This window comes from Elephas maximus, chromosome 14, assembly GCF_024166365.1.
Source record: "Elephas maximus indicus isolate mEleMax1 chromosome 14, mEleMax1 primary haplotype, whole genome shotgun sequence".
Taxonomy (NCBI): Eukaryota; Metazoa; Chordata; class Mammalia; order Proboscidea; family Elephantidae; genus Elephas; species Elephas maximus.
In genome coordinates this window covers 25,435,635-25,461,111 of record NC_064832.1, presented here as the reverse complement: position 1 = coordinate 25,461,111, position 25,477 = coordinate 25,435,635, and the positions used below count along the sequence as shown (strand labels likewise).

At 42.7% G+C, this 25,477-nt stretch overlaps 1 protein-coding gene across 3 annotated transcripts in view; it reads right to left on the bottom strand.

Moving 5' to 3' along the window:
* ATP7B (ATPase copper transporting beta) overlaps positions 1–25,477 on the bottom strand; it is a 134,355-nt gene that overhangs the window by 10,919 nt on the left and 97,959 nt on the right. For all 3 annotated transcript variants that reach the window (XM_049853292.1, XM_049853290.1, XM_049853291.1), the window contains exons 11-16: positions 14,897–15,024; positions 14,643–14,797; positions 14,297–14,431; positions 11,394–11,588; positions 9,960–10,142; positions 8,482–8,635 (exon numbers count right to left, since the gene is read on the bottom strand). In XM_049853292.1, coding sequence (XP_049709249.1) covers positions 8,482–8,635; positions 9,960–10,142; positions 11,394–11,588; positions 14,297–14,431; positions 14,643–14,797; positions 14,897–15,024 — 950 coding nt within the window. The remainder of the gene's footprint in view (positions 1–8,481; positions 8,636–9,959; positions 10,143–11,393; positions 11,589–14,296; positions 14,432–14,642; positions 14,798–14,896; positions 15,025–25,477) is intronic.

The following is a 25,477-nucleotide window of genomic DNA, read 5'->3' as shown; positions in this document are numbered from 1 at the left end:
TAGTGCAAAGCCTCTCACGTTGTTCTTCTTTTTCAGTAATGCTTTACTTATCCAGGGCCTCTTCCCCTTTCATATGAAGCTGGTGCTCTGTTTCTCCATCTCGTTAAAAACGTCATTGGAATTTGCATCAGAATTACATTCTATCTATAGACTGCTTTGGGTAGAATAGACATTTTTACCATCTTGAATCTTCCTATCCATGAGCAAGGTATGTTTTTCCACTTACATAGGTCTCTTTTGGTTTCTTGCAGCAGTGTTTTGTAGTCTTCTTTGTATAGGTCTTTTACATCTCTGGTAAGATTTACTCCTAAGTACTTTATCTTCTTGGGGGCTACTGTAAACAGTATTGATTTGGTGATTTCTTCTTCGATGTTCTCTTTGTTGGTGAAGAGAAATCCAACTGATTTTTGTGTGTTTATCTTGTATCCTGATGCTCTGCTGAACTCTTCTATTAGTCTCAGTAGTTTTCTTGAGGATTCTTCAGGGTTTTCTGTGTATAAGATTGGGTCATCTGCAAACAGACTTACTTTTTCCTTACCAGTCTGGATGCTCTTTATATCTTTATCTAGCCTAATTGCTCTGGCTAGGACCTCCAGCACAGTGTTCAATAAGAGTGGTAATAAAGGGCACCTTTGTCTGGTTCCCATTCTCAACGAGAATGCTTTCAGGCTCTCTCCATTAAGGATGATATTGGCAGTTGGCTTTGTATAAATGCCCTTTATTATGCTGAGGAACTTCCCTTCTATTCCTATTTTGCTGAGAGTTTTTATCATGAATGGGTGCTGAACTTTGTCAAATGCCTTTTCTGCATCAATTTGATATACGATCATGTGGTCTTGTCTTTTGTTTTATTTATATGATGGATTACTTGTTTCTCTAACATAGAACCATCCCTGAATACCTGGTATGAATTCCACTTGGTCATGGTGAATTATTTTTTTGATATATTGTTGAATTCTATTGGCTAGAATTTTGTTGCGGAGTTTTGTGTCTTAAGTTCATGAGGGATATTGGTCTGTACTTTTCTCTTTTTATGAGGTCTTTACCTGGTTTTGGTATCAGGGATATGCTGACTTCATTGAATGAGACTGGCAGTATTCCATCCTTTTCTATGCTCTGAAATACCTTTAGTAGTGGTGCTGTTAACTCTTCTCTGAAGTTTGGTAGAATTCTCCAGTGAAGCCATCAGGGCCAGGACTTTTTTTGTTGCTGTTGGGAGTTTTTTAATTACCCTTTCAATTTCTTCTTACGTTACAGGTTTATTTAGCTGTTCTACCTCTGTTTGTGTTAGTTTAGGTAGGTAGTGTGTTTCTATAAATTTGTTCATTTCTTCTAGGTTTTCAAATTTATTACAGTATAATTTTTCACAGTAATCTGATATGATTCTTTTAATTTCATTTGGGCATCTCATTTCTCATTTGGGTTATCTGCTTCCCCTCCTGTTTGTCTTTTGTCACTCTGGCCAATGGTTTATCGATTTTGTTAATCTTCAAAGAACCAGCTTTTGGTCTTGTTAACTCCTTCGATTGTTTTCCTGTTCTCTATTTCATTTAATTCTGCTCTCTACTTGTTCAAGTTGTAGGGATAATTCTTTGATTTGGGCCCTTTCTTCTCTTTGGATATGTGCATTTATTGCTATAAACTGACCTGAGGACTGCTTTAGCTGCGTCCCAAAGATTCTGATAGAAGTGTTTTCATTCTCATTGGATTCTATGAATTTCTTTATTCCATCCTTAATTTCTTCTATAACCCAGTAGTTTTTGAGCAAGGTGTCGTTCAGTTCTCAAGTGTTTGATTTATCTTCTCTGCTTTTTCTGTTACTGATTTCTACTTTTATGGCTTTACGGTCAGAGAAGACGCTTTGCAATATTTCAATGTTTTGGGTTCTGTTAAGGCTTGCTTTATGGCCTAATATGTGGTCTAATCTGTATATGTCTATGAGGTCAAGTTGGTTGATTGTGGCATTCAGATCTTCTGCGTCCTTACTGACTTTATTTCTGGATGTTCTGTCATTCACCAGAAGTGGTGTGTTGAAGTCTCGTATTATTATTGCGGAGCTGTCTATCTCACTTTTCAATGCCGTTAGACTTTGTTTTACGTATCTTGAAGCCCTGTTGCTGGGTGGGTAAATATTTAATATAGTTATATCCTCCGGGCATGCTGTCCCTTTAATCATTATACAGTGTCCTTCCTTATCCTTTGTGATAGATTTTACTTTAAAGTCTGCTTTGTCAGAATTTAATATTGTTACTCCTGCTCTTTTTTGATTGTTGTTTGCTTGATATTTTTTTTCCATCCTTTGTGTTTTAGTTTCTTTGCGTCTGTATGTCTAAGGTGTGTCTCTTATAGGCAGCATATAGACGGATCATGTTTTTTTTATGCATTCTGCCACTCTCTTTTTTTGGGTGCATTCAGTCCATTTACATTCAGCATAATTATGGGTAGGTATGAGTTCAGTCCTGTCATTTGGTATCTTTTTTTGTGTACTGTTGACAGTTTCTTTTTTCCATTTAATTTTCTGTGATAAGTAGTTTTTCTTTATATATTGAATTTTCCTTTTTTTCATTGTTGTTGATTTTGTTTTTGCTGGGTGTTTCTGTTTTCCTCAAATTTTATTTTGATGTGTAGGATTGTTAGTCTCCTTTGTGGTTACCTTAATATTTACCCCTATTTTTCCAAGTTTAAACCAAATATTTATCTCTTTATATCGCCTTGACTTCCTCTCCATATGAAAGATCTATGACTACATTTTTTTTGTCCTCTTTACTGATTTAATGTTGTCATCTTTTACATAATGACATTGCTATTTCCTTGTTTTCGGTGTTTTTTCATCTTTATTTTTGTGATTTCCCCATCTGGCTTGATATTTGGTTGCTCTGTCCTGTGTTCTAGTCTTGAGTTGTTATCTGATGTTACTGATTTTCTAACCAGAGGACTGCCTTTAGTATTTCCTGTAGTTTTGGTTTGGTTTTTGCAAATTTCCTAAACTTCTGTTTATCTGGAAATGTCCCAATTTCACCTTCATATTTGAGAGACAGTTTTGCTGGATATAAGATTCTTGGCTGGCAATTTTTTTCCTTCAATGCTTTATATACATCATCACATTGCCTTCTTGCCTGCATGATTTCTGCTGAGTAGTCCAAGCTTATTCTTACTGACTCTTCTTTATAGGTGACTTTTCATTTACCCCCAGCCACTCTTAAAATTCTTTATCTTTGGTTTTGGCAAGTTTGATTATGGCTTGGTGACTTTCTCCTGGGATCTACCTTGTGTGGGGTTCGATGAGCATCTTGGATAGAAATCTTCTCATCTTTCACGATATCAGAGAAGTTTTCTGCCAACAAGTCTTCAAGAATTTTCTCTGTATTTTCTGTTCTCCCTTCCTGTCCTGGTACTACAATCACTCGTAGGTTATTTCTCTTGATGGAGTCCCACATGATTCTTAGGGTTTCTTCATTTTTTAAAAAATTCTTTTATCTGATTTTTCTTCGAATATACTGGTGCTGGTGCCAAGTGTTTTATCTTCAATCTCACTAATTCTTACTTCCATTTCCTCAATTCTGCTCCTCTGACTTTCTATTGAGTTGTCTAACTCTAAAATTTTATTGTTAATCTTCTGAATTTCTGATTGCTGTGTCTCTATGGATTCTTGCAGCCTATTAAATTTGTCATTATACTCTTGAATAACCTTCTTAATTTCCTCGAATGCTGTATCTCTGTGTTCCTTGGCTTGTTCTGCGTTTTGCCAGATTTCCTTCCTGATCTCTTGAGGACTTCTGTATATTATTTTTTTGTATTCTACCTCTGGTAATTCCAGGAAAATATCTCCATCTGGAAGATTCCTTGATTCTTTGTTTTGGGAGCTTGTTGAAGTGATCATAGTCTGCTTCTTCATGTAATTTGATATTGGCTGTTGTCTCCAAGCCATCTATAAGTTATTGTATTAATTTCTTTTATGTTTGCTTACTGCATCCTAGTTTTATTGCTTTGTTTTGATATACCCATATAGGCTGCTTGAGTGAGCTAGCTTGATTATGGGAACCTCTGAAGCTCTAACGTCCTGTCACCAGATGGCTAGAGCTGTTACCAGGTATACCAGCCTAGAAGTCCATTCACTTTTCTTGTATGGATTCAGCTCAGGTGTCCAGGTAGTCAGTCACCAAGTATGTGGTGCAGGTTCTCACCTACAGTCTTAGAGGAGCAGGGGTGATTAGTGTAGGCACAGGCAGCAGGGGGTCACACTCTCAGCAAATCAGGGGGCTGACAACTGTCCCACCCGTCTGTGAGGAAAGCGCATCCGTGTTCTCCAGAGCGCACAGGTAGGTGGGCTCTGCAGCCGGACTATGGCCACCGAATGCTTTTGGCTCTAAGGACTGGGGGGCACCACTTATCTATGGACCCCTGTCACGGGTGGCTAGATGTTGTGGGTGAAGCCATCAGTCTTCAGGACCCAGATGTGGGTAGGTGAGGACCCTGCTCAATAAGCAGAGCGGTGTCAAATGTCGAAATCCTGACTCTCCATCGCATAGCTGCAACAGTTAAAGTCAGACCTCAGGCACATACACTGTTGCACTGTGCCAACACAGGCCCATGCAGTAGTGAAAGGCAAAGTCCGTGGTCTGCTTGTGCCCGGACAGGAGCTTCTTCTGTCCTGAGTTCCCAGTTCAAGGGAGCCAGCAGATTATTTTTTCCCCTTTTGTTAATCTGTTCCTTCTTCAAGGCCGGGAGAATGTCAGGGCATGCAGCAGGACCTTTCTCAGATCCAGGGAAATTGACCGCCACTGAAGTCAGCTTGCGGGGTCTGAGGCAGAGGGAGGGAGTTCTTTCAAATGGGGTGCTTTTTGATCCACGTGGTAAATTAGACGCACTTATCTTTTGCTGAGAGGGCTGTTCTTTGCTGATCCTGGAAGCGTGAGTAGACTCTGTGTGGCTTACTTTCTCTTGCAGTGGAAAATGCGTCTCAACTGCTACCACCAGTCCCGCCGCCATCAGACTAGAGGATTGCGCCTGCACTGCTCACTCGTTCTCCCTGGGGAACCACACCCCAAACGCTACCACCGGCACTGCCACAGTTGAGCCAGGGGATCAGAGCTGAGGGGTGCTGTTTCCCGTCAAGCCAGGTCCAGCAACTCCTCACTACTTCTGAACCGTCTCTCCCTTCTCCTGCCACTGCATCTGATTTCTTAACTTTGCCTTCAATGTTCAGGGCTCCTAGCTTGTCAAATCGTTTCACTTACTTTTTCGGGTCTTTGTTGTAAGAGGGACCACCAGAAGTGTCTACTCTGCCATCTTGGCCCCACCTCTATTTCTAGCTTTTTAAGGAGGCACATTATCATTTTCCATGGTGGCTGTAACATTTTCCATTCCCACCAGCATTGCATGAGTTCCAGTCTCCCCACAACCTCTCCAACATTTATTTTCTGTTTTTTTGTTGTCAGAACCAGTAATGTTGGGACGAGATGCTATCTCATTGCAATTCTGATTCACATTTCTCTAATGGCTAATGATCGCGAGCATTTCCCCGTGTGTAAGTTAGCTGCCTCAATGTCTTCTTTGCTGAAGTGTTTGTTCACATCCTTTGTAAATTTTTTAATTGGATTGTCTTTTTGTTGTTGAGGTGTTGAAGTATTAGTCATAGCCAATTTTTTTTTCCCAGTCTGTAGGTTCTCTTTTGATGAAGTCTTTTGGTTTGCATAAGTGTTTAATTTTTTAGGAGTTCCCAGTTACCTAGTTTATCTTCTGGTGTTTTTGTGCACTGTTAGTTTCGGTTTGTATGTTATTTATGTCATGTATTAGGGTCCCTTGTGTTGTTCCTATTATTCTTTCCGTGACTGTTTTAGGTTTTATATTTAGGTCTTTGATCCATTTTGAGTTAGTTTTTGTGTATGGTGTAAGATATGAGTCCTGTTTCTTTCTTTTCTTTTAACTGATGGACATCCAGTTTTGCCAGCACCATTTCTTAAAAAGACTGTCTTTTCCTCCCTTAATGGACTTTGGTCCTTTGTCAAAGATCAGCTGTTGATAGGTGGATAGATTTACATGTGGGTTCTCGATTCTGTTCCACTGGTTTGTGTCTGTAGCTGTACCAGTACCAGACTGTTTTGACTTCCGTGGCTGTAGGGTAGGTTCTGAGATCAGGTAGTGTGAGCCTCCCACTTTGTTCTTTTTCTTCAACAATGCCTTGCTTATCTGGGGCCTCTTTCCTTTCCATATAAAGTCGGTGATTAGTTTTTCCACGTCATTTAAGAATGTTGTTGGTATTTTGGGTTGGTATTTGGATCGAGATTGCGTTGTATCTGTAGATTACTTTGGGTTGGACTGACCTTTTCACAATGTTGAGTTTTCTTATCCATAAATATGGTATGTTTTTCCATTTATGTAGGTCTTCTTTGGTTTCTTGCAGTGGTGTTTTGTAATTTTTTTAATATAGGTCTTTTATGTCCTTGGCTGGATTCATTCCTAAGTATTTTATCTTTTTAGAGGTTATTATAAATGGTATAGTTTTTCTGATTTCCTTTTCGAAGTTCTCCTGGTTTGGCGTATAGGAGTCTAGCTGATTTTTGAATGTTGATTGTATCCTGCTACTTTGTTGACTCTATTAATTCCAGCAGTTTTCTTGTGGAATTTTTGGAGTTCTCTGTGTGTAGTATCATATCATCTGTGAATACTGAGTTTTACTTCTTCCTTTCCAATTTGGATGCCCTTTATTTCTTTTTATTGCCTTACCGTTCTAGGTGGGACTTTCAGCACAATGTTAAATAGGAATTGTGATAAAGGGCATCTTTATCTCTTCCTAAGGAGGAGTGCTTTCAGCCTCTCTCTGTTGAGAATGATGTTGCCTGCTGGTTTTGTATACAGATGCCTTTATTATGTTGAAAAATTTCCCTTTGATTCCTATTTTATTGAGAGTTTTTTTCAGGAATGGTCGTTGGACTTTATCAAATGCCTTTTCTGCACTGATTGAGATGATCGTGTGATTCTTTTCTCTTGTTCTGCTTATGTGGTGGATTAAACTGATCGATTTTCTAATGTTGAACCATCCTCGCATACCTGATATAAATCCACTTGGTCATGGTGTATTATTTTTTAATATGATGCTGAATTCTACTGGCTAGAATTTTGAGAATTTTTGAATCTATATTCATGAGAAATATTGATCTGTAATTTTTTTTTTTGTGGCGTCTTTGCCTGGCTTTGGTATCAGGGTTATGCTGACTTCATAAAATGAATTTGGGAGTATTCCTTCCTTTTCCATGCTCTGAAATAGTCTGAGTAGTACTGGTGTGAGCTCTTCTCGGAATGTTTGGCAGAATTCTCCAGTGAAGCCACCCAGGCCAGGGCTTTTTTTGTTGTTGTTGGGAGTTTATTACCTCTTCAGTCTCTTCTCTTCTTGGGTCTCTTCAGATTTTCTATCTCAGTTTGTGTTAGGTTAGGTAGGTAGTGTGCTTCTAGAAACTTGCCCATTTCCTCTAGGTTCTCAAATTTTTGGGGACTGCACTTTTTCATAGTATTCTGTTATGACCCTTTTAATCTCAGTTGGGTCTATTGTAATGTCCCCCATCTCATTTCTTATTTGGGTTATTTGCTTCCTCACCTGTTTCCCTTGTGTTAGTCTGGCCAATGGTTTGTTGATTCTATGTTTTTCTGGTCTCTATTTATTTTTGCTCTAATCTTTGCTATTTTCTTTTTCTGGTGACTGTGAGCTTCTTTCGCTGCTCTTTCTAATGTTTGAGTCATGCAACTAATGTCTTGATTTTAGCCCATTCTTTTTCGACGTGTGTGTTTATTGCTATAAATTGACCTCTGAGCGTGGCTTTTGCTGTGTCTCAAAGGTTTTGGTATTATGTTTTCATTCTCATTTGATTCTAGAAATTTGAATTCCTCTTTGATTTCTTCTATTACCCAGTTGTTTTTAAGCAAGGTGTTATTCAGTTTCCACGTATTTAATTTTTTTTTGTTCCCTTGTTTTTGTTATCGATTTCTACTTTTATGGCATTGTAGTCAGACAGAATGCTCTGCATTATTTTGATGTTTTGGATTTCACTGAAGGTTGCTTTGTGGCCTAAAACGTGGTTAATTCTGGAGAATGTTCCATGTGCGCTGGAAAAGAATGTATATTTTGCTGCTGTTGGGCACAGTGTTCTGTATATGTCTATGAGAACAAGTTGGATGACACTGGCCTTTATACCCTCTGTATCTTTGTTGAAGTTTCTTTCTAGACGTTCTGTCCTTTACTGAGAGTGGTGTGTTAAGGTCTCCTACTATTACTACAGAACTATTTCTCTTTTTAGTGCCGTTAGAGTTTATTTTATATATTCTGGAGCTCCTGGGTGAGGCAGTGAGTGGCATGCCAGCCCTGAGCACACCTGCTCCTCTGGGAGGGAGTCATGGCATGCGTGCTGAATGGCTCTGTCATTTGGCATACCTCCACCTGTACCCAACCCTGGCCTAGCTACTGGAAGATCTGGCAGCAGAGACTACCTTTCTCAGCGGGCGTGCTGCCGACTCCATTCAGGTGATGAGCCTGTGTGCTTGGGCTCAGGATGCTGTCCACACTGCTGACTTTACAGCCGATTCCACAGCCTGGGACAGCCTGGAAGTCTGTGCAGTACCCCAAGGTTTCCGTTCCAAGTTCCTGTGAAAGGAGGCAGAGAGAGAGGAAGCAGAAAAAAGAAAGGAAGCAGAAAACAGAGAGGCAGGCAGGACAGAGATGAGGGGATGATGGCAGGTAAGAAAGAAGCACAAGCCAGGAATTAAGAGAACAGAGAGGGGAGAAAAGTAGACCAGAAAGGAAAGGTTAAAAGATTGACTATTTACCTCAGCAGTTATCTTTTTCTTATCTGATACAGACAATACAGTTACTAAATTCAACGAGATTAGACAGCCTAAACTCTCCCTCAGTGGATGGCTCATGATAATTGGACAGGGCATATACTAACAGGAGAAAGGTAATTCACATCAAAGACCTTAAGTTAAAGGGTGTGCAGATGCTAAAGAGAGCAAAGGCCGTATTTTTATGTTGCAAATAATTTCATAAAAGTGATGGATGAGAGTGGTAACAAAGCTATCTTGAGGCTCTCCAGAGATAAGGGCCCATTTGTTAGACCCTTTCAGGAGGGCAGGCATGGCAGGGGATGAAGGGAGGGGCTGCTTTTATTTGATGAGCAAAACAGCAAATGCAAGGATGACTGAGGAGGAGCCTGATTCTTCCGGAAATGTCAGAGGTGAATGTGAACTGGCCATCTGTCCAGCTCCACAGAGAAGACAAGACCCTACTTGAGGTTTCGGCAGAGCTCCTGTCCAGGAAGAGCTGGCAACGTCCTCTTCAAGGCGTCTATGTCATCCTTCTAAAGTTATGGGTGAAAGCATCTACTTGGGCAATTTAAACATTTTCAGGGCAGTGGGCTGGCACATTCTGCTCCCTGCATACTAGATTTGAAACAAAGAACACACAATAGGCCCCTCCATCTGGGGGTAGGAAGGGGTGTGGGGCTTCTCCACTCACCTGTGCCAAGGCCCTAGTTGGTGTTTAGCATACCTGAATGGATTTCTCCCTTCTTCACCTAATACTCCCATTGCATTTTTGTGTCGCTTTGGCTAAACTCTCATAAAGGGCTGGATTCACATGCTGTAAGCTCCCAGAGTGCAGAGTTCACATTGTCCTCATTTTTGTTACCCAGAGCACAGCACCAAGCACAGGTGCTCAATAAGGCTTGATAAAAAGCCTATTACATTGACTGCTTTTCTGACGTCAGGAAAATACAAGGGCCCTAGTGTGAGCTGCATCTGCAACTGCTCCAGAGGTGCCTATCAGTGGTTTTCCAGACCACGGCTCCTCCAAGGCCACTGACTCAGGTGCTGCTGGCAGCCAGGAGAAAGGGTGTGTGCCGAGGAAGGGGAGCAGTGGAGAACAAGGCCAGGGTCACAGTGGGGATGGAGCAGTGCTGTGGGCTACCTACCTCTTTACAGTACTTGGTGACCGCCACGCCCAAGGGGTGCTCGCTGCTGGCCTCTGCAGTCCCCACCACAGCAAGCACCTTCCTGAGAGGCAGCGCAGCCATGTCCACAAGCAGGAGGACCCTCATGACCTTGGGGACCCCGTGGGTAATGGTGCCCGTTTTGTCAAACATGACAGTCTTTATCTGCCAAAAACAAGCACATCCTGGTGACCACAAACAGAGACAGGAGGGACCTCGAGGCCACATCATCCTGAAACAGAACCTGCCTCCAGCAGATAATATTTCTAATTTCTCTCTGTAACCAATCCTAGTGTTCAATGGTGGTGTTTCCCTAGGTGCCCAGCAAAACATCCCAGCCTGTGACTGCCCCTTGGCTGGGCAGATATCTGAAGCTCTGGTGGTGCAGTGGTTAAGCATTTGGCTGCTTACTAAAAGCCAGCAGTTCAGCTCTATCAGCTGCTCCACAGAAACCCTCTGGGGAAGTTCTACTCTGTCCTATAGGGTCACTATGAGTCAGAATCCACTCGATGGCAATGAGTTTGGTTTTTAGAGTTTGGCAGCACAGGCTCCCCAGGTCCTTTCCATGAGCAAGTCCCACTGCCAGAACATTCTGCTATCCTCTGCCTGGCTAATCTTGCTCAACTGTCAGGTCTCAGCGTAGCCTTTGTTCCCTTCCCTGACTGCCTGCACCAGTCCCTCACCCCCAGTCGCACACACCTGAGTCTAGGAGAGGCCCCATAGCATCTTGCACCCTCTCACAGTACTCAGCCTTTGTTTACCTCTTCGATATCTGTCCTTCCCACTCATTTGTAAGCTCTCTCTCTGAAAGCTCTTTGATAGCAGGGAACTATGACTATCTCCAGAGCCTAGCACAGGACCCACACGCAGTAAATGCTCAAACAGAGTCAACTACTGGAAAAGCAGGTCAGAGGCTGGTATTTTGGGCAAAAGGAAGCTTCTGCATGTGTGTTGCTGCGCACTCTTGCCCTCCCCAAGGTCACAGACCCCACCACTGATCATGGGGTGCAGAGCTGGCCCTTTCTCCTAGAGCCCATGACCTGGTGTGAGTCCTGGCTCTGCTCCTGACTACGTGCAGGCCTCGGGCAAGCCACCTAACCTCTTTCTGCTACAGCTCCCTCATCTGAAAAATGGGAGTAATAAGCACTTACCTCAAAGAGTTGTTAAAGAGATTAAATCATTAGTATTTATGAAGTATTTAATTATGTGACTATTAGCTGTTGCTATTCCCAGTCAGTTCTGGCTTCCTGTTCTACTTACTTAACACTGTTACCCTCAGGTCTCTCTCAGGACTTTTTCTTAATATGATATAGTAAACAGATACTATCATTAGGACTCTCTAATTAAAAACAAAATCACATAGTTTACAGCTACAAAACCATCCCGAACAGGCTGGGGGTGCAGCGCGGGGCCAACCTTGTGCGCCATCTCCAGAGGCTTGCCTCCCTTAATGAGGATGCCGTTCTGCGCGGCGACCCCGGTGCCCACCATGACTGCTGTGGGCGTGGCCAGGCCCAGGGAGCAGGGGCAGGCGATGCACAGCACTGTGATGGACGTCTGGAAGGCAAAGCGGAGGATCACCTCGGCCCGGGAGATGTGCTTGCTGGGGATCTGACACAGGGAAGAGACAAGGAGCCAGGCGAAGTGTTAGAGGAGGCGTCTCACAGAACTCTAAACACGCGCTGACATTACAGCGAGGGAAGGGGACCTCAGAGAGCACGACCAGCTGGGACTGAGGAAGCAGGACCATGCTCGTCTCTGCTCTGGAGCTGTCACATAGTCTACTTTACCGTCCCGCATCCCAGTTTTCCAACTTGACCCTATAGGCTTCCCTCAAAAAGAGGCTGAGTGAGAGCAGAGAGCCCCACATAGATCCCTGACAGGAAAGGGCAGAGGCCCTGGGGTCAGATCACGTGGTCTGTATCCTGATTCTGACACTAACTTAAACTTGCTGTGTCTCAGTTTCCTCACAGCAAAAGGGAGGCAATAACACTCCTCTCACAGGTTGTTGTAAGGATTAAATTAGCTACTATGTATGAAGTGCCTAGTGCGGCACATAGTAAGTGAGTGGTTTCCAAGATACGGTAACCATGGCATTATCCTACGGTTCTCATTATTATTATTATGGCAGCTTTAAAACCGAAGGGTCTCCAAGGAATCTATCTTAAGGTAATAATCATACAAGTGGGAAAAGTGGCAAAAAACTGAAAACAGCATGTAGGGGATTAACTGATTAACCTGTGGGTGTGCTGCACAACCACTGAAATGATGACGGGTATTTATACTTGTCCTGGAAAGATGCCAGTCATATTGTTGTAATAAAACAAGCGAGTACAAAATGGCACGTATTCTGAATTTACTCGCACAAAATTTTTAGTCTGTATCTGTAGATGGCCTTCAAACAATACTGGGAATATGTTATCTAAAATGTGAAAAATGGTTACTTCTAGGGATGGGATTTGCAGTCTTTATTTTCTTTCCCTTATTTTTCATTACTGTTTTGTTTGTAAACCCCAAACTAACACACCATGGGTCTCTTTTCCAGGTGCTGGGTGGCACATATGGGTATTATTATTTGCATTCTGAGGTCCTGAGTCAAGATCTTGGTTTATTTTTCAAAATGGCTGGTGTCTATGGAGTATAATCAAGATACTATATTCACTTAATTATAATAAAAGGCACACCTTCTAAATCAAGGATATGGACCACAATCTCCCTAGATTCTGCCTGTACTTATTCTTTAATTTTGAAAGGTGGGATTTTAAAATAAGGTATGTAAAACATCATTCCTCATTGAAACAGTTGTAATTAGACAGATGAACACGTGTGGTTTTAGATATAATGTGATTTTATGATTAAAGATCCAACAAGTCTTGTCAAAATAACATGGCAACAGCATAGGTGGTCTCCTAGAACAGTTTCTATGCAACAGAATGACAACAGTATCTTAAAGGAACATGCAGTACCTCATCTGCCAGCATCCGCCCTGATATTGCAGATAGAAACAGAAGAAGCCAGAGTAAGATGGAAAGCCAAGGAACAGCAGAAAGCCACGTACTCCCACTTGTTTAGGACTGAGTTTTCCCCCAGCCACGGCCAATGAGCTGCGCTCCCTCAAATACAGAATTTTTAAGCCATTAATAGCCACTGGCAAATTCTAGGAATACATTCACAGGTTACTCTTAAAAGCACTGCAGTCTCCTTAGATGTCAGGAAACACTTAACTTTGGACATGTTTCAGTTTAAGCAGTAAATCTGAAGTAGACAATGACATCTTAGTAAGAAACATGCACCCCAAGAGCATCTGGTATACTATTAATTACGGACAGAAATTTAAATTAAAGAGACAATTATCCATTAATTGTTTATAGCTACTTATACTATGGCTCAAAGGTAAAATAAGCATTAGACTGGTCTAGGTATGAGAAATTTTATAACATTTTTTAAAATAAGGTTTTTTAAAAATTGCTCCACTCACTGGGCAGTTACCAGACGCTGCTTTAACTGCCCATTATCTTTGCATGTATGTCAGGGCTGCTCAGCCTCAGTACTGCTGACATTCCGGGCTGGGTCATTCTTTGCTGGGGGTTGGCGGGCTGTCCTGTGCACTGTAGAGTGTTTAGCAGCATCCCTGGCCTCTACCCACTGACGTCAGTAGTGCTCCCACTTGGGACAATCTCAAATGTCTCCCAGCACTGCCAGATGTCCCCTGGGGGCAAAATTATTGGGAATCTGTGATGTGTACCTAGTTCTGATTTCTCTTAGAAGATAAGTTTCCTGAAGGATGGAGTGCTTTTCCACTTTTTTAAAACTCAAAAAGTCTATATGCCATTGCCTCACATGCAGTATCTACTAGATATTTAATTATTTAAAAACTATCAGCACTGCTTAAGAAAGCAGGGAGACTGAAGATGGTATTTATGGATAGAGAAAACAAAAAACACATTTTTCTTAAAATCTGTTAAATACTATTATTATGCCACTGAAACTGTGACATGAGCTATCTTCCATGATATGTACCACATCACCTCAAATTGGCCAAAACTGCATGCTGTCAATGTTGTAAGCGTTACAACTGAGGGCCAATTAGCAGCTATGAAATGATATCACTAGAAAGCAAATGGCGTCTTTAATAAAAAGCTGCAGAAATACAACGACTAGCTTCAATTTTGCTGCTAATAAGTGAAGCAAACAAATAAAATGTAATGGGTAATTAAAGCCGAAATGAATGCAAGAAACAAAGGAACAGGATTAATGGCAGTAGATTATTTAAATTTAAAACACAACAACGACCATCCTGCCCAAGGCATTCAACTTACAGGAAAGTATTTCTGAACAACACCAAAATCGATAAAACCGATTATAATCCATACCACCAACGTCAAAGTTGAAATGATGATGATAAATGGGACAAAATATCCACTAAATCGGTCAGCCAGTTGCTGAATGGGCGCCTACGAAGAGAAAACACCAAGACCAAGGAGATTATAACCTGACCAGAAATACAACATAAGCATGGGCAAGGGTTTGGATTCCTGTCTCCCTCATTAACTACGTTTACGCATCAATCTCTACTCAATAAAATCTGCCTGAAATAGAACTCTAGAAATAACTACTAAAACAAGGATGCTGAAGCTATACTGTTCTTCCAAGTGTCTTTGTTACCTTTGACATCTGAGCCTCTTCCACCAGTTTCACAATCTGAGCCAAAGTGGTGTCGTTGCCCACGTGGGTGGCATTAATGAGCACAGAGCCATGTGCGTTTATAGACCCGGCAATCACTGTGCTTCCTGGCTTTTTCGTGACTGGCATGGCTTCTCCTAGGGGTGGAAAACAGAGACCAGGCCCCATTTAGTGTCCGCATGACTTGGCAACTGCTTGACACCCACCTGGGGGGAATGTGAAACAAGCCACCTCACCTGTAATGAGGGATTCGTCAGCCATGGTGTTGCCTTCCAGGACTTTCCCGTCCACTGGGAACTTTCCCCCAGGGACAACCTTGATGATATCACCCCGCTGCACCAGCTCCATAGGTACTTGCTCCTCTCTGCAACAAAGGACACTCAAAGTTACACAGAGGGAGCTCACAGGAGCCCACTCTTTGGGTCTGTCACCCTGGTTAGGTTCTAGGCAAACTGTTGGGCTAGCGGCATTCCACTTGCTTTACATGGAACAACACTATTCATTTTATTCATTTGTTTATAGACTTGGTCAATATTTCCTGTGCAGCTCCTAAGTGCCAAGCACTGGGGATAAAGCTATGAACAGGACAGCCAGGTCTCTATTCCCTTGAAGCCAAATACTCTGGCAGGAACACACAACAAAAGGGTGGTATCAGGCAGTAAACAGGTGCTATGATGAACATAAAACAGGGCAATGCAACTGGGGGCTTCTTTAAGTGAGGGGGAGGGGAACATGGGGAGGGCTCTCCTGGGGGATGAGACTTAAGCTGACACCTGGATAACAAGAAGGTCCAACATACGGAATGTCATGGATTGAATTATGTCCCCCAAAAATCTCAACTTGGCTTGGCCATGATTCCCAGTATTGTGTGGCTGTCTACCATTTTATCATCTGATGTCATTTTCCCGTGTGTTATAAATCCTGTCTCTACGATCTTGAAGAGGTAGGATTAGTAGCAATTATATTAACGATCCAGGACCAGATTAGGTTGTGTCTTGATCCAATCTCTTTTGAGATATAAAAGAGAGAAGTGAGCAGAGAGACAGGGGGACCTCATACCACCAAGAAAGCAGCACCATGAGCATAGTGTGTCCTTTGGACCCGGGGTCCTTATGCTGAGAAGCTCCTAGAACAGGGGAAGATTGATGACAAGGACTTTCCCCCAGAGCCAACAGAAGTAGGACTTCTAGCCTACTAGATTGTGAGAGAATAAACTTCTGTTTATTGAAGCCACCCACTTGTGGTATTTCTGTTCTAGTAGCACTAGATGCCAAAGACACGGGGAAAGACGTTCAAGGGTGACAAAACAGCTAATACAAAGTCCCTCAGGCAGGAAGGACGTGTGTGTGAGAAGCAGAAAGCAAGCAAGCACGCTGGAGTGAAGTAAGTAAAGTTCAAGTGGAGGATGGAGTTGCAGGCAGAGGCCAGATCTGCTGGGTCTCAAAGACCAGGGTATGGGCTTTGGACGTAAGGTTTTTAGCAGGAGAGTGACATAATCTGACTCACATGTTATGTGATCTCTCTGGCTGCTGCATGTGAATGGACTGTAGGGAGGCAACAGTAGAAGCTGGGGAATAGTCAGGCTACTGCAGTGGTTTATACAAAAGACAAGAGTGACTTGGACTGGAAACAGGGAGAGTTAATACCCAGGACATTTTAGAGGCATGCATCACAAGATTTGCAGATGTACTGGATGTGGAGGTAAAGACAAGAATCAAAGATGAGTTCTATGTTTTTGTTTGAGTGACTAGATGGATGGAGGACTCACTTAACGAGATGGAGACACCTACGGGAGAAGCAGTTAAGGGAGGGAGAGGGAAGAGAAGGGGGAAGAGATGGAATGAAGAGCTGTATTTTACGCGCTTGCTTTGAGATGTCTATTTGACTTCCAAGTAGAAATGTCAAGTAGGGAGTTGGAAATACGAGCCTCAAGTTCAGAGAAAAGGTACAAATCTGGGAGACTTCAAAATGTAGATGGTATGCCAAGCCAGGAGATGGTCTGCGCTTAGCTAGGAGTGTACATGGAAATGAGACGGGGTCCCAGAGCTGAGCCTCTGGGGCACTCCGTGTGGGGCTTGAGCAGGAGCAGAAGGGCCAGCAAAGAAGGCTGCACAGGACCAGCCAGGGATGAAAAAGAGGACAGTGTGATGGCACAAGCTAAGAGAAAGGTCTATCAACAGATGAATGTATAAGTAAAATGTGGTGCATATGTACACTGGAGTATTACTCAGTCACAAAGAGACACAAAGTCCTGATACATGCTACAATGTGGATCAACCTTGAAAAGAGTATGCTGAGTGAGATAAGTTAGTCACAAAAGGGCAAATACTGTATGATCCCACCTATATGAAATATCTAGGCTAGGAGGTGGAACCAACAGCAGTGGGTTTGGTTTTCTGGTTTGATCGTGGGCAGGTGCGAAGGGGGGGGAGAAGGAGGCCTCACTGCTTAGATGACACTGAGCTTCTGCTGAGGGTGATGGGAAAATTTAGAAATGGACAACAGTGAAGGCCGAGCAACATGATAAACATAACTAATGTCACTGACCTGTACACATCAAGAATGTTGAAATGGCAAACAATTTGTTATGTATGCATTTACCACAAGTGAAAAAAAATGGAGGGAGCATTCGTTCAATTGTACGACATGATGTGGAAAAAGACAGATGCAAACATACACAAATTCATTACACTCTAAACTTAAGGTGTGTGTACTTCATTGGATGTGCGTAACACATCAATTAAAAAAAAACTAAAATATTTTAAAAATTAACAGGAAAGGGATAAAAAGTCAATGACAGGCTGAAATGAGGATAGAAGAGTGATGATTGGATTTGAGCATATGGAAATTATTTGATGGCTTTGGCAAAAGAAATTTCAGAAACTGGTTGAGGCAGAAGCCCAGCTGAAATGGGCAATGGGCTGAGGAGATAAAGTGAGGTGAGGAAACGAAGACAGCAACTAAAGATAGCTCTTTTAAGTTCTGCTGTGAAAGGGAAGACTAGCGGAGCAGTCTTAGAAGTGGTGGATTCATCAGAAAGTTGGACAACCTGTTTATATATTGGTAGGAATGGTCCCGCAGAGAGAGAGGGAGAACTAGATGGTGTAGGAGAGAGAGATGCGCAGGAACAAAGTGTCTGGGAAGTAAGAGGCAGGGTATCCACAGAACAAGGGCCAGCCCCAGCAGCATCTCTCTAAGAGCACTGCCTGGCCCCAATGTAACTACTGCACGTAGGGTATCGGCTCACGCACGACGGGGCATATCAGACATGAAGGGACACAGCCAAGTGGGGCTCCAAGGTTACCTTATGCATCCCCTCCCTTCTACAAAGACCACCTTTAAACCATTACAGAGAGGCATGTACGAGAAGCCACCTTGAGGGGGAAAAACTGACAGTTACTGAGTGCCAGGTACTGTGCTAGACTTGCACACGTTTTATCTCATTAAATCTTCCCAGACTTATGAGGTGAGTGATATTATCCCCATTTACACTGAGAAACCTGCGGCTCAAAGAGATTAATGTTACTAAAGATGTCTTAGAAATCTTCAAGCACATGTGCTCATTTAAAATATTGCTATATATAAAGGTATGAGAATTCCAAAACACTTAATTGTGTTCATGCAGAACCTGTACATAGACCAAGGGGCAGTCGTTCGAACACGACAAGGGGATACTGCATGGTTTGAAATCAGGAAAGGCATGCATCAGGGTTGTATCCTTTCACCATATTTATTTAATCTGTATCCTGAGCAAATAATCCAAGAAGCTGGACTATATGACAATCAGGGCATCGGGACTAGAGGAAGACTCATTGACAACCTGTGATATGCAGATGACACAACCTTCCTTGCTGAAAGTGAAGAGGACTTGAAGCATTTACTGATAACGATCAAAGACTACAGCCTTCAACATGGATTACACCTCAGCATAAAGAAAACAAAAATCCTCACAGCTGGATCAGTAAGCAACATCACGATAAACGGAGGAAAGACTGAAGTTGTCAAGGATTTCATTTTACTTGGATCCATAATCAACACTCATGGAAGCAGCAGTCAAGAAATCAAATGACGTATTGCGTTGGGCAAATCTGCTGCAAAAGACCTCTTTAACGTGTTGAAAAGCAAAGATATCACTCTGAGGACTAAGGTGTGCCTGACCCAAGCCATGGTATTTTCAACTGCCTCATAGCCGTGTGAAAGCTGGGCATTAGGAAGATAGATGAAGAATTGACAGATTTGAATTACGGTGTTGAAGAATATTGAATATACCAAGGACTGCTAAAGAAAAAACAGTCTGTCTTGGAAGAAGTGACAGCCAGAGTGCTTCTTGGAAGCAACGATGGCAAGACTTTGTCTCATGTATTTTGGACATGTTATCAGGAGGGACCAGTCCCTGGAGAAGGACATCAGGCTTGGTAAGGTATAGGGTCAGAGAAAAAGAAGAACATCTTCAGTGGTTGCAACAATGGGCTCAAATATGGCAATGATTGTGAGGATGGCGCAGGACCAGGCAGTATTTCATTCTGTTGTACATGGGGTCACTGAGTCCAAACCGACTTGACAGCACCTAAACAACACAACTAACATGCTAGGCTGTGGAGTCCTACGGTGGTGCAAATGATTAACAGACTTGGCAGCTAATGGAAAGACTGAAGGTTCAGGTCCACCCAGATGCATCTTGAAAGAAAGGCCTGGTGATCTACTTCTGAAAAATCCGCCACTGAAAACACTGTCAGGCATGGTTCTGCTCTGATGCACATGGGGTCACCATATGTGAGAACAGACGCTATGGCAACTGGTTATACTAGGCTGGGGGGACTAAAAACCACCAGTTTTCACTACAGGCATCGTTTAGCTTACTACTGTTGTAACTGCCCATATACATATCTCATTATAATACTTTGTCTTCTTGAGCTGCCTTTCAGCCCTTTTACTTCACCATTTCTTTAGCTACTCTATATTCAAGAGCAAGTTTCAGAGTCTTTTCTGACATCCATTTGGGCATTTTCTTCCTTTCCTGCCGTTTTAATGACCTTTTGCTTTCTTCATGTATGATATCCTTGATGTCATCCCACAACTTGTCTGGTCCTCAGTCATTAGTGTTCAGTGCATCAAATCTATTCTGAAGATGGTCTCTAAATTCAGGTGGGATACACTCAAGGTTATACTTTGTTTCTCGTGGACTTTTTAAAATTTTCTTCAGCTTCACCTTGAACTTGCGTATGAGCAATTGATGGTCTGTTTCACACTTGGCCCCTGGCCTCGTTTTGACTGATGATATTGAGCTTCACCATTGTCTCTTTTTATAGATGCAATCAATTTGATTCCTGTGTATTACATCTGGCGAGGTATAGTACCTGTTTATGTTGTTGAAAAAGGTACTTGCGATGAGGTCATTGGTCTTGCAAAATTTTATCATGCAATCTCCGGCATTGTTTCTATCATCAGAGCTGTATTTTCCAATTACAGATCGTTTTTTGTTTCCAACTTCTGCATTCCAATCCCCAGTAATCATCTATGCTTCCTGATTGCATGTTTGATCAATTCCAGATTGCAGAAGTTGTTAAAAATCTTCAATGTTTTCATCTTTGGTGTTAGTCGTTGCGTAAATTTGAGTAATAGTCGTGTTAACTGGTCTTCCTTGCAGGCGTATGGATAGTATCCTATCACTGACAGTGTTGTACTTCAGAATAGATACTGAAATGTTCTTTTTGACAATGAATGTGGCACCATTCCTCTTCAATTTTCATTCCTGGTATAGTAGGCCATATAACTTTCTGATTCAAAATGGCCAGTACCATGCTATTTCAGCTCATTAATACTTAGAATATCAATCTTCAAGCGTTCCATATCACTTCTAACAACTTCTAATTTTCCTAGATTTATACATTGACTATGCAAAGGTATTCAACTGTGTGAATCATAAATTATGGATGACATTGCGAAGAATGGGAATTCCAAACACTTAATTGTGCTCACATGGAACCTGTACACAGACCAAGAGGCAGTCGTTTAAACAGGACAAGGGGATGCTGCATGGTTTAAAGTCAAGAAAGGTGTGCTTCAGGGTTGTATCCTTTCACCACACTTATTCAATCTATATGCTAAGCAGATAACTGGAGAAGCCAGACTATGTTAAGAAGAATGTGGCATCAGGACAGGAGGAAGACTCATTAACAACCTGCATTATGCAGATGACACAACTTACTTGCTGAAAGTGACGAGGACTTGAAGCACTTACTGATGAAGAACAAAGACTACTGCCTTCAACATGGATTATACCTCAACATAAAGAAAACAAAAATTCTCACAACTGGACCAATACGAAACATCATGATAAATGGAGAAAAGATTGATGCTGTGAAGGGCTTCATTTTATTTGGATCCACAATCAACACCCATGGAAGCAGCAGTCAAGAAATCAAATGACAAACTGCATTGGGCAAATTTGCTGTAAAAGACCTCTTTAAAGTGTTGAAAAGCGAAGACGTCACCTTGAAGACTAAGGTGTGCCTGACCCAAAAAAAAACCCAAGCCATGCTATTTTCAATCACCTCATACTCATGCAAAAGCCGGACAATGAATACGGCAGACTGAAAAAGAATCGATGTCTTTCAATTATGGTGTTGGCGAAGGTATTGAATATACCATCGACTGCCAGTAGAATGAACAAATCTGTCTTGGAAAAAGTACAACCAGCACTCTCCTTAGAAGTGGGGATGGCGAGACTTGTCTTTTGTACTTTGGACAAGTTATCAGGAGGGACCAGTCCCTGGAGAAGGACATCACGCTTGGTAAAGCAGAAGGTCAATGAAAAAGAGGAAGACCCTCAATGAGATGGACTGATACAGTGCCTGCAACAATGAGTTCAAATAGCAACAATCGTAAGGATGGCGCAGGATAAGGTAGTTTCATTCTGTTGTACCATATTTTACGCAAATAACTCACACCTTCTATGTTGCTTGCCAACCGTGCCCTTCCCCCGCAAGGTTTTTTGTTTAAGTGCCGCTGTGCCAATTGTTTTTACGTGTTGTTGTAAAATGAAATTAGCATAGTGCGCTTACAAAAATACCTCACAGGGGAGGGCATATTATTTGGGTAAAAATACAATATATGGATTGCTATGAGTAGGAACCAGCTCCACGGAATATGAAGACAACATGTGTATCTCTTTTGGCTACTAGGCTATAAGCCTCCTGAGGAAGGGCTCTCCTTTTAAATGTTTGTAACACCAGCCTGAGGTCCCTGGGTGCAAATGGTTAACGTGCCGGGAGGCTAGCCTAAACGCTGGACGCTAGAGTCTACCTAGGGGTACCTTGAAACCAATTCCCTTCCTGAATAAACTAAGTTTTAAAATGTTTACTTGTACAGCAATGATTAAAGAAATGGGCACAAATGTCCAATTTGGTGTCTTTCTAACAGTAATCTCCACTTAATCTAACTCTGAATCTCCCTTCTGATCTGAATTAGTCACATCTTTCTAACTCTAAACCGCCAGACTTAAGGCAAACAGCCCTTTATGGGGGTTACCACGGCCCCAGTAGTGTTTTTTTCTTCAGTAGCTAATGCTCCCCCAAAACACTGAGCTGAGAGAGCAGGCGTTCTCCCCCAGCACACCCTCAGCCTTCGGAGGGTCTGCCATTCTGCTTATTTCACCAGCTCTTCACTCCCCTTCCTCATCTAGCACAAGCCAAGAAGACGGAGGGAAAAGTCCTAACGGAAGGGCCACTGGTCTAGGTAAGATTTGTAATTTTGTTTTCCTCCTAAGTATAAGAAACAGAAAACCTGAATGTGGGAGACTAGGGACTGGGTAGTGTAGGCGTTTTAATGTCAAACGCACAGACATATGTAACGCACTTCCTTTAACGTTCCGCAGTTGTTTCTTTTGTTCAACTAGAATGTGTCTGTGCCCCTCCACATTTATGTTCCAGGGTGATTTTAAGCACAGAATGCCCAAGAAACCTGGGAAACATCAACAATCCTGGGGGATCAAGACAGGCTTTTGGAGGACACGACGTTCCAGTTGAGACCTGAAGGACAATGGCCAGGCAGAGAAAGAGGAATGGCATTCCGCAGAAGGAACACAGGCCCAGAGGCCTGGAGGCGGAAGGGCCTGCATGAGGTACAGGTGGCTGGAGCCGGGGACGGAGCAGCAGTACCATCAGGACACAGGCAGGGGCAGGAGGTGCCTTACGAAGGAATTTGGGCTTTATTCTAAGGACAAAAAGAAATCACTGAGCAGTTTTCTTCAGCTGAATAATACAGTCAGACCTGTGCTTCAGAAAGATCAATGGTTTGAATCTGGAGTAGGAGGCAAGACTGGAACAGGAGGCTGGGAAGAGACTGTTGTGGTTTTGGGGGAAAGAGAGTGCCCGTGGCGAGGGCAGCGGTGGGTACGGCAGTGGAGACTTTGGAGCCAGAGTCCAGAGGCTGTGAGCAGGATGTGGGAAAGGATTTCCTCGGGAGCTGACGTAGGATGGTGTCATTTGCTGACAGATCACAAAAGGAGGAGGAAGAGGAAGAATCTGGGAGTGGGGCAGGGAGGAAGATGATGGCAGAGTTTGACGCCTTTGTCAGCCACCCAAGAGAAAGCGTTCCAGTCAGCAAGTGACTATGCAGATCTGGGGGAAGGTTTAAAACTGATTTCCACGTGGATGGTAACTGAAGACGACGCGGGAGAGAGCTCCCAAGGGCAGTCTGTAACAGGTGAAATCCCAGGGGTCACTGATATTTCAGGAATGAGGAGAGCAAAGAAATTCCACAAAGGAGACTGAGAAGCAGCAGTAAGAGATGATAATAGGTCGGACTGAACATTCACGTAAATACTCACAGTATGACGACTTTGGGCAGGTGTCCCCAGCACAGGGAGCCTCGCTGAGAAACTCAGATCTCCTTGGGAACGGAGTGGCCCAGGAGCCACAGGCCAGGCCACGTAGCCAGGACCAGGCGCAGGAGGCTCGGGTGGGAGGTGAGGCTGACAGGGAGCCCTGGCACAAGCACGCCTCCCATTACACTGCCTCAAAAGGTACCTAGACTGCTGCGATCTGGAGACAGAGAGCGGCCTTGGCCCTGGGAGGGCAGGACGTGGACTTGGCCCCAGGCCTTCCTTGTAGCCCACAGCATCTTGCCAGGAAGCTGGGTAGAAATGGCCACCCTGGTTCAACAGATAGGAATGTGCAACAGAGTGGTGGACTGACTCGCCGAGCATGTGGCCAGCGAAGGCAAGGCCAGGACACAACTTCAGTCTTTCAGCTCCTAACTTTGGAAATGTTACTTCGAGCTGGCGAAGTATCCTCGTAAGTCCAAATAGCAAGCGCTGGACACTTGCTAAGGAAGAGTCCAAAAAGCCACTACTGGATGCCAAATCCACGGTCACCAACCAGCTTACAGATTTGCAGTGGAAACTAGGAATGGCCGTGAGCTCGGACAGCTGCAGGTCTCTCAAGTATCCTCATGCTGCAGTGATGCTAAACATGGCAGATCATTCAGGCCAAGTAAGAACAAGTCCTTTGACACGACAATTCCACAGTTTCAGCAGGGTCATCCCCGATGGACAGGTGTCGTGGCACTTCCGGATTAAGTCAGGCTAGGAAGAAAGGTCTGGGGATCTTCTTCAAAAATTAGCCAATGAAAACTTTATGGATCACAACAGAATACTGTTTGATATCATGCTTGGAAGATAAACCCTCTGGGTTGGAAGCACTACATAATAGCTGTAACAACAGACTCAAATATACGCACAATCACAAAGATGATGCAGAACCAGGTTAACATTTTGTTCTGTTTTATATAAGGTCAACGTGACTCATAGCACACTTGACAACAACTAACAGCATCATTGTTCTACTTTTGTTATAACTAAAGAAAAAAAAAAAAGGGAAGGGGTGGGCAATAACTCAGATACCCTTCTGAATGTACATACAGGAAAATATTCTCTCACTGACCTTTGTGGTATTTCTGTTATAGCAGCACGAGGTGACTAAGACAATGCTGCTTACTGTCTTGGAAATAATTAGGTCTTGGTTAAGAGAAAATAAATGTACGTAGTGGTAGGCAGAAGCTTCAACTCTGGATGTAAGGACCAAATCAATTTCAAAAGACAATACAGGTGTCAAAACTTTGTGCAATTCACAGTGCTGGCCTAATTCTTATTTTCTGTGCAGAATTCATGCTTTCTGATTCTACCTCTAGAAATTTTTTTCTCACAGAAAAAAAAAAATCACAGTTTGGGGCAATTCTTTTGAAAGGTAGCTTATACATGGCTTAAAGCTAGGCAGACAAGCAGAACCTTTTAGTCACATTACAGGACTGAGAACGAAGGAAAATTCTTTGCGCTCTTAATTTATATCTTTATCACTAGCTGAAATTTTGGCCATCAGGATATATTTTTAAAGAAATAGTTATACCCTGCTTCATTCCACCAAGAATTTAGACATAACTTAAAGTACATATACTCTTAAGAAGCAAAATTAAAAAATTAAGACCACATAAGAAAAAAAATGCAAATACGTAAACCACCAAAGAGTTATCCTAATTGCTCAGGATAAGTTTCATGTTTGCCTCTCAGCTTCCTGGCAGGTACAAGAGAAGGAAAACAGTTTGTTTGATGCTGCACCTGAAGTTTTAAAAAACAAGATGACTTAAATAGGAAAACCAAAATACCAGCTCAGATTGTTAAATGAAAGCGAAATAAGCTTCTAGCATCTAAGCCATCGTGAATATTGGGTCTCTCTATTGTATTTACAACCTGAAATCAAGTCTTTCGCTAGATTTAAATGGGTTGAGGCGTGGGAACTAACCTGCCATTTTTGTTTTTA